Source organism: Sinocyclocheilus anshuiensis, unplaced genomic scaffold (assembly GCF_001515605.1).
Source record: "Sinocyclocheilus anshuiensis isolate Anshui unplaced genomic scaffold, SAMN03320099.WGS_v1.1 scaffold1047, whole genome shotgun sequence".
Taxonomy (NCBI): domain Eukaryota; kingdom Metazoa; phylum Chordata; class Actinopteri; order Cypriniformes; family Cyprinidae; genus Sinocyclocheilus; species Sinocyclocheilus anshuiensis.
The window spans coordinates 566000-578824 of NW_015542400.1; the positions used below are offsets into that span (position 1 = coordinate 566000).

General features: G+C 35.2%; 1 protein-coding gene across 1 annotated transcript in view; it reads right to left on the reverse strand.

Annotated features, from left to right (window-relative positions):
• The window catches only part of LOC107692928 (55 kDa erythrocyte membrane protein-like), a 19526-nt gene that overhangs the window by 1834 nt on the left and 4867 nt on the right, over window positions 1-12825 (reverse strand). Inside the window, exons 2-9 of the mRNA XM_016492132.1 lie at window positions 6905-7033; window positions 6560-6638; window positions 6390-6475; window positions 4692-4760; window positions 3653-3849; window positions 3408-3514; window positions 2816-2896; window positions 1428-1508 (exon numbers count right to left, since the gene is read on the reverse strand). Of these exons, the coding sequence (XP_016347618.1) occupies window positions 1428-1508; window positions 2816-2896; window positions 3408-3514; window positions 3653-3849; window positions 4692-4760; window positions 6390-6475; window positions 6560-6638; window positions 6905-7033 (829 nt within the window). The remainder of the gene's footprint in view (window positions 1-1427; window positions 1509-2815; window positions 2897-3407; window positions 3515-3652; window positions 3850-4691; window positions 4761-6389; window positions 6476-6559; window positions 6639-6904; window positions 7034-12825) is intronic.

Sequence of the window (12825 nt, forward strand, 5' to 3'; positions counted from 1 at the left end):
GCGTAAAAACACAGTATAAGTCATTATAATCAGTAATTATGTCCCCACTGGATGCAACGAATGCCTCGTTTATAATGGGTTTTCATGTTTTTGTCTCATCGCTCCGGCTGGGACACGGCATCACAATATGGTAAGAGGCGTAACAACACACGCTTGAGGTATTCGGCCAATCACAAAGCTCTGGATAGCTGGCCAATCAGAGCACACCTCGCTTTTCAGACCGATGAGCTTTGTAAAAATTTCAGAAAGGCGGGGCATAGAGGAGCAACAATAATGTACAGTATGTGGAAAATAATGTGTTTTTTGAACCTTAAACCGCATAAACATTTCATTACACCAAATACACAAAATAATGTTCTTTTTAGCAACATCATATGACCCCTTTAAATTAAGCTAATCTCTAAATTATATATCTTATAGTCTTAATATCTTATGCAGTTAAATGTAACTTGTTTTATGGATGATAATACATTCTTACTGGAAAACTAAAAAGTGAAAAATAAAACCAGAGATTAAGAAAATAATTTTGCAGTGAAAAAGCTTTCAAAACTGTCTTTTTATTGCAAAAACTGCAATAAAAAAAAACTAGTTAGGAAAGGTTTTTTTTTTTTTTTTAAGTTGAACTAATAGAAGTCAGTCTAGAACATGTTTACATAGAAAAACAATGGAAAATCAGTGCAGTGGAATTAAAAAACTTTAAGCCCCTTAAGCCTCCAATATACTCACATTCAATTCAATTCAAATTTATTTGTATAGCGCTTTTCACAATACATATTGTTTCAAAGCAGCTTTACAGAAAATGTCAGAAAAATGTTACAGCATGTCAACTTGACATCATTGTCGAACAGGTTTGACATGACGGTGAGTTATGGATAATGACAAAATTGTAATATTTGGGTAAACTATACATGGATTTAAGGGTGTATTCACACCAGGAAAGTACGCTAGTTCACTTGCTTTGGTCCGGACCAAATACAATGTTGATTTTTTTTGTTTGGTGTGGTTCGCTGTCACACTGCCCTTTTTGCAAGTGTAAACAAAACCACACGTGTGCTAAAGGTCATCCATTCATTGGACAGAAATTCTCAAGCATACCAGAGTTCGTTTGGAACCGGACCGAGACCACCTCTTCAGATGGGTCTCAGTGTGGTTGTTTGGTCTGCTCCCGAGTGCGATTGCTGTATTCACACCTGCCCAAAAGATCCGCACCAAGAGGGGAAACAAACTTGAGTTCGATTCAATCGAACCAAACAAGGCAGGTGTGAATACACCCTAAGACTGTATACAATTTAGGTAAACTATACATGGATTTAAGACTGTATACAATTCCGTTTGGCTCTGTTTAAAAATTCAACTCTGAAAAACAGGTGGAAGAGTTCAATGTTAAGAAATTAAAAAGAGAAGGCATGCAGCTGGACAGTACATACGTGGTGCTGGGTAAGCAAACTTCTCAGGATACTTGCTCAGCAGTGAATTTTTGATATGGCTCCTTCCAACTCCAGGTGCACCTTTAAACAACAGCAAAAGAGCAAATAACATTTTAGCCTGTAAACTTTAAATTAACTATGCGTTTTCAAATATTTTGATCATCTTTGTAGATCTACTGTACATGATCTACGTTTTATCAATGGACTCTTTTTTCATATTTCAAGTGTATTCAGAAGCAGGAATTGTCATAGCTGGGTAAACATCTATAGTCAGGGATGCACATAAGTGTTGCATGCTTGACCAAAATAAAAAAATGCACTGGGTGTTTTAGATCGACTGACTGTAAAACTGCATAAGATTTCCATTCGAACTGAAAGCATAAACCTAGGCTACTGTATGCGCTGCCGTTTTGCTCAGAGCAAAATGCGAAACTGTTACATTTCATTCACTGACGCGTTTCACTCAGCAGCGCTAAAACCTGCAGTGCATATATTTACTTGCTGGCAAAAATGAAAATGTAAATGACAGCACTGTATTTTTAAGTGTACTATAAAATAATTGTATTTTTATTTAATACTTTTTATTTTAAAATATAATAGTATAATCACATTGTATTTATTATTTTGTTTAAGATTTTATAAATAAATAAATAATACTATCATTGATAGCATTTTTATAATATACTTAATGGGTAACACTATGTGCAGCAAACTTATGTGCAAAACTACACCAAATATATTTTTGTGCTCCCGTTTGCTAAAAAAAAATAAGCAGCAATATATATATATATATTATGGTGATCAGAAGAGAGAATTATACCGTAATTATACGTATACATATAGAATTACACCCTCACCCATTGTATTAGAAACACCCATACAGCAGCATTAACTAGATTTCTGAAAATTACGGAAATTTTAAAACAAAGTATAGTGTTATAAATGTATATGAATTTTTTACAAATGGAAATATAAAAAACTTTAGTTTAGGGACCAATTCTCACTATTAACTAGTTGCTTATTAGCATGCATATTACTAGCACATTGGCTGTTTATTAGTACTTATAAAGCACATATTAATGTCTTATTCTGCATGAGCATATTTTAGATCCATTAATCCTGCCCCATAACTAAACTTAACAACTACCTTCCTAACTATTAATAAGCAGCAAATTAGGAGTTTATTGAGGTGTAATTAATAGTTAGTTAATAGTGAAAATTGGTCCCCAAACTAAAGTGTGACCAAAACTTTGGCTGGATTTACAATTTTACAAACGCATCATCACAGTCTGTGTGGTCCATGATGATCTGCACTCTTATAAATACTCCATTGCCAAGAACTCCCTGCTGGTCTGAGCTGTGTCAGAGATAGGTATGATGATGCTTACCAATGAGTACAAGAGTTTTTCTGTTGAATGCGGGCAGTCTCACTACTTCCTCATAGGATATTACATCAAGCTGGTCAAAGACTATGGAAGAAACAAAAATTCATTAGCTAATGCATGACAAGAGCAACTGTCTAAGGTATGTTTCTATGACAGCAGACACATGTTGTGCTTTAACACAGACACCATTCGTGCTTCGTACAGAAAATAAAGTATAGAGTTTATTTGTTTTAATTACAGCCAAACAACAACTGGTTATTGGGAGATGGTATTTGAGAATTATTACAATTCATCATTATGAAATCTAATTTACATTATTAGGGGTGTCTTTACATTCAAAACATGAAGTGAACACAAACCCAAAGTGCAGAATATCAACAGTTTAAATCAACTGGATTTAGTGCAGCACAGAAAATGCTGTTTGTGTGGCTGGCATCTTTTTTTTTAAACAAACAATGGGCAAGTAGATTGTGTGCTGATTCATAAAAGTCTATTTCGCTAAAGATTGTTATTAGAGCACTTTCTCAAAATAGATATGCACCGCATGTGATGTGAAACAGGCCTTAGAAATGCTAGAGAAGTGAGCTTCACTAACTTGAGCTGTGTTTGGCAAGGTATTTGTCTTTGCATTTCTTCTTCTTGCCAAAAAGACTGCAGGACTGACTGGCTTCCTGTGTTGCTTTGCTTTTGCTTGCTACTCGCCTGAAGAAAAATGAAATGTTCAACTTGTGAAAGACAGGGAGATCTTAAATGTACATTACATGACTAATCCGTTACTTCAAAGAAAGTCAGTCTGTCATCAAATATAGAAAAAAAAAATGAATGCATGTCAGAACGTACCATTCCTGAAGTTCTGGAGAAGGGATGAGTCCTGCGAAGTCTGTGGAGGAGTTGTCCACCTTTCCTTGCCACCAGTTTGGATCCTTCTTATTGATAATTTGAATGATGGCACCTGTTTGGAATTTCAGGCTGGCTTCTTTGCACGGGATGAGGTCATCTTTGGCTGGGTCATAGTCGAATTGTGCTCTCATATACATCTGCAAAAACATTATTCCCTCGTAAAACCATTGTATGTGCTTCTAAAAGATGACTTATCAGCCAATCATGCCTTCTAAATCCAGAGATTGATTTCTCCATGGTCAACAAAAGATGTTGACCCAGGAACATGTCCTATTTGTGTATAAAACAATATAATCTTACTTACGTATTGTAGAAGCTTTAACTAGCATCTTCAAAAAAAATTAAATAAAATAAAAATGTAAAATAAATAAATAAAAATTTGTTAAGTTAGTTAGTTAGTTTCCCTTGATGTGATATATTCATTTTTGGTTAAACTATTCTTTTAAAAAAATAGAATTTTAGATAGATAGTTAGATAGATAGATAGTGGCAATATCTACAGCTAGAGCTACAGCAGTTACAGCCTAAAAATGATAAGCAAAGCTCTAAATGGATCTAGATGTTCTAAATTTACAGTAGCACAATGGTTACTTGTATATGGTGAATGAAGACTTAGAATACTGCCATCGCATGACACAACGTCAAAAAATGTCTAGAAGGTTTCAGTCAACTGCATTTCAGTTTGACGCTGCGTGAACAGCAGATGGCAGAAGAAGGTTTGCAGTTACTTCATCTAATGAGAAAAGTGTTGTTATCTGCTATTGATGTTTTAAATAGTCACCTGTGTCTTTCAATTGGTTTCCCATTCCCATGATAAACCCCACATCTTAATTTAACAAAGGATATAGGATAGACAGACACAAAAAAAGAAGTGATAAAATCACATAGGAATAAGCGAGTTGAATAGACTGTGATCATTACAAATAAAAGCAGGAAACTAGTAAGATGTGAGACTGGTTTCGCTGTTTTTTTTTTCTCACCTCACATGCCACGGGGCGACTTTGCTGATTGGGGATGATTTTCAATGTGACAACACCGTTTGTGTCTTTCTGTAATGTTGAACAGCATCCAACAACATTAAATCAAAAGTAACATGACCACAGACACATCTCGGAGTACTCATTTTTCTAAAACTGTGCCAATGTTCAGGAAGCTGCTTTGAAACTGTAGCTAATCAAACAACAAGCTACCCAGAATTTAAAGTTAAGCTTTAATAAAGTAGCTACACAATAGAAACTTGAACTGAAGCTTTTTTTGCCCATCCTCATGCCAAATTCTAATTAGCATAACACAAAAAAATATGTCATTCTCATTAATTCAATGCAGTAATGAAAATCCTCCAGTCAGTCATACACAAATCATTATTTAGACTTCATTCATACTTTGCATTAACAAAACATCATGTTAAATGTAATTGCTTATTTTTTCTTTAGATTTTGGGATGGAATTCGACCCAGGCATTTCTCTGTAGCTTTCATGAGATTCACCCTTTTCATTGTATACTGTGATATGAATGATATAACATAATTCAAAACAGTGTATGTAGAATTTTGTCATGCAACATTATTAATTGAGGGGAACGGTTAAGTGTAAAATATATTTTAGCCATTGCATAAATGCTTATCAGCACATTCAGCATTAAGCTTTAAAGGGGTGGTTCATTGTGATTTCACTCTTTTAACGTTAGTTAGTGTCTAATGTTGCTGTTTGAGCATAAACAATATCTGCAAAGTTACAAAGCTGAAAGTTCAATGCAAACGGAGATATCGTCTTTTAAAATTCTGGCAGTTTAATGCCTACAAAAATGGCTGGTAGGGACTACAACGAGTTACTTCCCGGGTTCGTGACATCACAAACCCAGATAAACCCCGCCCTCGGGAAAAGGCAGCAAAGGGGGCGAGGCCATGCTGCGCCGCTTTAGAGAAGAGGAAGAGAAAATTAGAGGTGCACGTAAAAATCTATTCATATATGAATCGTGATTCTGTCTTCTAACGATTCTAATGGATTGCTTCTCAATCGGGCTCAAATTGATAAGCGATATTAACAACACCTTTGTTTACAATACAACTGGAGCACATGCTGCCGAGGTGAGGGGCGGGACGTTTAGACACGCACTAGAGGTGGTTTAGCCAATCACAACACACTGGGCTAGCTAACCAATCAGAGCCCATCGCCTATTTCTGAGGTAGGGGCTTCATAAAAGGAGGAAATGATCAGCCCGTTTCTCAGAGAAGGGACAGAGAGGTGTGGAATAAAGGTAAATTATGTGAAAAATAATGCGTTTTTTAAAAAACGAAGCATTAACACATGTTAGACTGCACCCCATAAACACAATCAAGCCTAGAAAAAACCCAGTGAACCACCCCTTTAACCATATTTCAAAGACAACAGAATTATGAAATTTTGCATAAATGTGTACTTATGGTCCTACTCCAATGGGCCAAGAAAGCACACTTACACAAAACTAACTGCATATAATATAGTCTAATATATTTTCATTTATTTTTAAACAACATCCAATTAAGCCTCCAAAAACATTACATTCAGTTCACACGTAAGTATATTCTATTAGTGCATTTTATTCGTAATAAATGTTCTTTTAAAAAGTATGCTTAAAATGTACTACTTTTTCATAAGGGACTGTACAGTGTGTGTCCGCGAATGAGAACACAACCCACCAGAATCTTCTGTAGTTGGTCTACACTTTGATTAGCAATACTTTTCCCATTGATCTCTGCGATTTCATCACCTTCGTGTAAAGAACCTGTTAAAAACATTAATACATAAAAGGTTTGTCATCAGCAGTTATCCATTGAGCTGTATGGAAACTAAATATTATTCACTGTACCTTGTCTGTGTATCATCCCTCCATGCAATATTCTCGCCACTGTACACCTCTGCCTTTCATTCAGCTTAAGAGTTACACCCTGAACAAGAACAAAACACAAATTGAATAACAAATCTTAATATTTAATACTCCGTTTGTGTCCCATGGGGAAAAAACAGCATGCATGTTTTGAACGACACAAGTAAGTAATAACAGAATGGAACATGTTTGGGTGAATTATTTCTTTCAAATAATTTAATGACTTCAATGAGTTTAATTCTATTCCTCTTTGTATGTTAAAAAAGTACTTGAATTAGTCAGATCATCATTTTAATGAAACACATGAATAAAATAAAACGCATATACCAGTGGCTCAGAGGGGTTCTTCTCAAAGGCCACTTCCCGCATCCTGGTCACATCTTTGCTGTTCATATAGCCAGAGCTGCCGTTGGTGAAGACTTCCTGTCCTTTGCAGTCGTATGTTTGCATGGCAGTCTGGGAATGCAAACATACAGCATATTAAGCACAGTATTACAGGAATCACACCGTTGAGATCCCAATAATTTTTGTATTAGCTGTATCCATATATCTTAGATATTAGGGAGGAATCATGCATGATTTATAAACTAAAACTTTTTTATTTTTTTTCCCAGGTATGATGAAGGAGAAGAACTAAAGAGTCGATGTGAATATCTGTCCTGGGTTAACGTTTAATCAGTTACATCTTACCACTTCATTAAATCGTGCAATGCTGGGAACTGGTTGGCATGGTTATGTTGTCTGATGATGGAGCTTGATTTCTACTGACTTGACTAAACAAACATCATAGGAAGGTAGTAATGGTACCTTTTATTTTGTTAAATTGAGTGGTCCAATGCATAAGCTCTTATGGGGAAAAAGTGAATTTGATCTGTTAGAGAAATGGTTTGATACTACCAGTATTTAATTATTTTTTTCATTAGTGATTTAAAACTGTAATTTTCAGTCTGGAAAGTATAAATGCACCTTAATTGTTCATTAATGAAGTTACTTTGTTTAATTTTTGTTCATGCACACAGTATAGGGCCGGATTTAACACCAGTGCAAACCCTTTTTTTTGGCGTTAAAAAAGTGCTATCAGGATTTACTAAAAACATGCAGTGAAAAATTAGCAATGAAAAGGCGTGGACACAGTTATGTTGCGGCTGACCTTATTACAAACTACTAAACTACAACACTGCTAAATACAGTAAGGGATGTAGGCCAGCCCTCTTAGCTCATCTTGTATTTATTTACTCATTATTATTATTATTATTATTTTGTTACACTTTTATGTTTTTAAAAAAGGGACCACAGAGTGTGACAACATATCTTGTTGGTTGCAGTGCAACTACTATCATGCTATAATTATTGTTCAGACGTAAATAGCATTAAAATTATATGACAGAGATGCTCTGATCGTCAGTCATCTGCTTTCACAGACACAGCAGTGGACCTGAGCAGCAGTCAGTCATTCCAATCATATTAAGAAGGCATGCAAAAAAAATGCCATGTCTTGCTTTTACAACTCTCCAAGCAGTGATCTACACAGAAAAGCGCTTACGCACACGTCTTGGTGTTCTGCAAATGCATGACAATGCATGAATGACCTGAGCTCAGGACAAAGTGTACACCACATTACCACTATTACATGATCAGGACTTTCGACCTCAGCTTTGAGTTGAGCTTGATGACGCGATGACTAACGATGGGCTGATGTCAGGTTTTGATGATCAGCATGATCTGGTGTCATCTAGATATGATGATTAAGTATGGGTTTTTTTTTCCCTACATTGTGAAATTATATATTCATAGCGGACAATGGGGACAAGCTCTTGCAAAAAACACTGAAACATTTAAAACAAATATCTTATTTTGTTTTCCCTAAAAAACCTATACCTATACTGAAGGTGAATAAATGTTGATGGGGTGAGCTATCCTTTTAAAATAATGTGTTAGCAACATTGCTTTTTGATGCAAAGCTTACAGTCACTATTAGTTGAGCCACTGGCACACTTTACCACATAGCTATTCCTCATTTAATGATTTTTGGCTAAAATAACAGCATGGTTTTATACTTTGGCAGTTCATCAACATGTATTATAACTGGCCCCTTCTGTTGGACCATGGATCATAAGTTATTAAAAACATAAGATTAGACTCATATGACCAAACTCTAAGAATTATATTACTGCAAATGTCATGCACAAAGCATAAGCAATCTGTTGAAAGAGGTTGTTTTTGAAAGCAAAGAATGAGACAAACTGTGCTTGTCTTGAGCCATGAATCATTTCACACTTTTAACTTGACACACCTACAATTTTTGTCCAAAACAGAAGTGAAAAACATTCTTTGAAATCCCTGAAACAAGTTTTGTCTGTAAACTGCTTAACAAATGGAATCCTTTTCGGTTTTTCTTTATTTTAGGCTTCCTGAAAGTTGTGACAGGTAGAATTACACACATTTGATAAGGTTCAGTTTTACTGAACTTAAAGGGGTCATATGATGCGATTTCAATTTTTCCTTTCTCTTTGGAGTGTTACAAGCTCTTGGTGCATAAAGAAGATCTGTAAAGTTGCAAAGACTAAAGTCTCAAATCCAAAGAGATATTCTTTATAAAAGTTAAGAGTCAGCCACACCCCCCTAAAACGGCTCGTTCGAACACGCCCCCACTTGTCTATGTCACTATCTGGGAAGATTTGCATAACGCCGCCCAAATGTTCACGCAAAGAAAGAAGGCGTAACTTTTATTCTCGCTGTTATTCTCGCAAAATGTAAACTATATTATCGTCCAGCTCTAATCTGCTACATGCTTTAACATCATGCTATTCATTTGAAAAACATTATCATCAGCTTTACATATAGAATTGACTTTGCACATTATATGATACTCGGATGATAATCAACAACATATCAAAATATGCTTTGTCTAAACCTCCATGAGAAAAATGACAACTCATGATTTGTATCAAAGTCTTTATAATCCTGAAATGCATAATCACTGACATGCGTTTACACTTAATTCAATCCAGTATAAATATAGCATCTGTCTGGAGACATTTAAGATCGAGGCAGTGGTGCTATATAGAGTATTTTTTCAGTTTCTTAGTAGTTAATGTATAGAGGAAAACAAATTGCAGTGGAGGCTATCCTCCTTTGGTATATGAACCAATCATCATGGAGACATAATTTTCATGATATTAGTTTGAACTGCTCCATCTGATAATCTAGCAACTATCTAATTAGGTTGGGTAGACAGACATATTAAATCACTAATAAATTTACCAAGCTTCCATTTGAGCTTCAATACAAATTAAAAATGAAGGAATGCCCACACCTAAGTTGGACATTTAGCCAAATGTACTCTTTTTTAACACATCAATTCTTGTGATATATTATTAAAATAATATAAAAAAGATATATTTGTTATATTTTTATTGATTCATATACATTCACATATATACAAATGCAATTTTCTTAATTGTCTAAAAGTGACCAAAAAAAACAAAAACTCGCTTACAGAGTTCACAGCTGCTGACAGAGCTGACTTCATGAGAGGGAAGTCACATGTTGGTAGGAAACAGCCAAACATCCTGAGCAAAGGTTGCATGCCACGATCGGGCTGATAAAACACCAATGCATGGATCAGCTAAAGAGAACCTTCTAATGCGTGTCCACGCAGACAAACATGTTGACTAAGGTCTTGAGAAATCAGCACTTCAAGTGAAATTGTGTGTTTCATATGCAGAATTCAGTGTTGGCATAACTAAAGCTATTGCAGTTTACAGCAGCCAGAGGTCATGTCCTCCTGTAGTAAATCCCATATCAGACAGTTTACTGTAAAGCTAATATTGTGCTTCATTTGTGCACTCCCAAAAGTTTGCAGTGTGTATGTGACCAATAAGGTCTTCTATAACTGTGGGAGACCCTAACACATCCTCATTCCCAAGGGCAAAATAACATGATCTCCTTATATACACTTCCTACTTTGGAGTTTCACTGAGTCAGGACTGTCATGTGACTCAACATCTCTGTTTTCAGGGAGGTGTCATTGCATGGCTTGAGATGTTGAAAGTGTCACCTGATTTTCAGTGCTGAACACAAAAAAAGAACAGCAGCAATAACCAAGGCACATTAACTTGCTAAATATTTCAAATCATGTATCATACTCAAACACCTCATTTTGAAACTCTATTGTTTTTTCTACATCTGAAGCAAACAAACAGATGTAAACCAAAGAAAAGCTCTTGCCTTTGAGGAGATACATGCTGCAGTGCACTTCACCAAAAGAAGTGCGATAAGAGTAGATGACTCTGGCTGATAACTGCAGTATTTTGAGTCTTGTTTCATGCCCTGGGGAACAAAGCACACCACTGATCTGGTGCATTGAGCAACACATGCCAAAGCAACCCTGGTGGGTTTTATCTGTGTCATTTTCCAAACCATGAACCTGAAAGGTCAGTTTACACTGTTATTTCATGCATTGCAATTTTGACATGACTGACAGTAATAATATCCAGTATTGCAAACTACTCCACCTTTTTGTCAGATTCCGCAGTTTTGAATAAAAAATTTATTCTTTCATTTACTGGATTTATGTAATTCTTAACTGAATATGACAAGACAAAAAGTATTAGGCTAACATATGAATAAGAGTATGCACATTTGAAAATAGTTTAAACTGATTACTTCAAATTCAGGTTCTTTCTTCTTCTTTATTCCATTAAATCCATTTACATTCAAATAGTTTAATTCATTTTAATAAAAATGAATCATGACATGGTCACGGCCTTGCAATGTAGGAAACTGTGGCATTAGGTGTCTTTTATCATAATACTGCTGTCACAGTTTTAAAAATGCCATAGACCACAACAATACAGTGATTTTACCACAGTTATTTATGTATTTTTATACTGCTATACTATATGGCAAATCTTCATTATGTGATTGTTTATAGCATCTCAAAATGTACACTGTATTACTGTATTAATTATATCCAACTTTATTTGCATATAAACTATATATATCTCAGATTTTTCATTTAGTCACACATTGTAGCTATATTATCGCCCAGCTCTATATACAAAGTTGAATATATATGCCAATACTCTATTCACATATTCAGATAGGACGATATATATATACTCTATATACTGCTTGATTGCTTGCATCATTGCAAAATGCATACGATGCAATAAACTATATTATCTCCTAAGTCTAATTTCCTAAATGTGACTATATGGCAACTACAGGATATTAAAGATTGTATATATATATATATATATATATATATATATATATATATATATATAATATCATGATATTCTTTAAAACTTTATTTGCTTGCTTGATTTTTGTGATGGCAATGCTATTTTTTGAAGGTTTACTATTAATAAGGACATTTTCATGGGAAATATCCATCTCTACTGTAGACCAGCTACTCATACATGTGCTACAGTCACAATCAGCCATGCGTGAACAGGGAAGCTCCTTTTGTCTAAAACAAACACAATGCAGGAACACTGTGTTTTACACAAGCAGCTCCGAACTGTTCTTCAGACTCCCCTTTATCTGCAGAGAAAATGACGGCTTCTATTTATAGAAAGCTTGTGCTCTTCTGTTTGGCTAGTGAAGCACCTCTGTCAGCAATCTTGAAAACCTTAGTATTCTGTAGGTAGTAGGTGTAGTATTCAAATGAGATGTTGGATGAAGAGACTGTCTTCATGATTCTCATTTTAAAAAGTGTTTCTAGGGGGTTGCTACGGTGTTCTGGAAGGTTGCTAGGTAGCTTACTGGCCCAAATCTGAAATCCCTAGATATGACTTCACTGTTATAGGCATTCCAATTCACAATAAATTGACCATAAAGTTATTGTCCAATATTAGCACTGGATTGGTCTGAATTGGCTGATACTGGAAGCAGATAATGTCAGTACATTGGAGCTTACACATTGGAACATTAGATTTTAGTATAGATTTACCATCACGCTAGTAAGTGACTATTGCGTAAAAATATTTATTGGCTATTGCTACATCAATATATTAAATAAAAAAAGATAGAAAGAGTATGTGCCAACATATAAATAGGTTTAGAGCAGATTTTAAGAAAATCAAAGAGATATGTGCAACACTTTTTCAGCTAGAGAGGCCCAGAGTCAGACATACGCATCAGATGCCAATTTCTGTCTGAAGTACAGATAGAGAGAGAGAGAGAGAGAGAGAGAGAGAGAGAGAGAGAGAGAGAGAGAGAGAGAGAGAGAGATGTTTTGT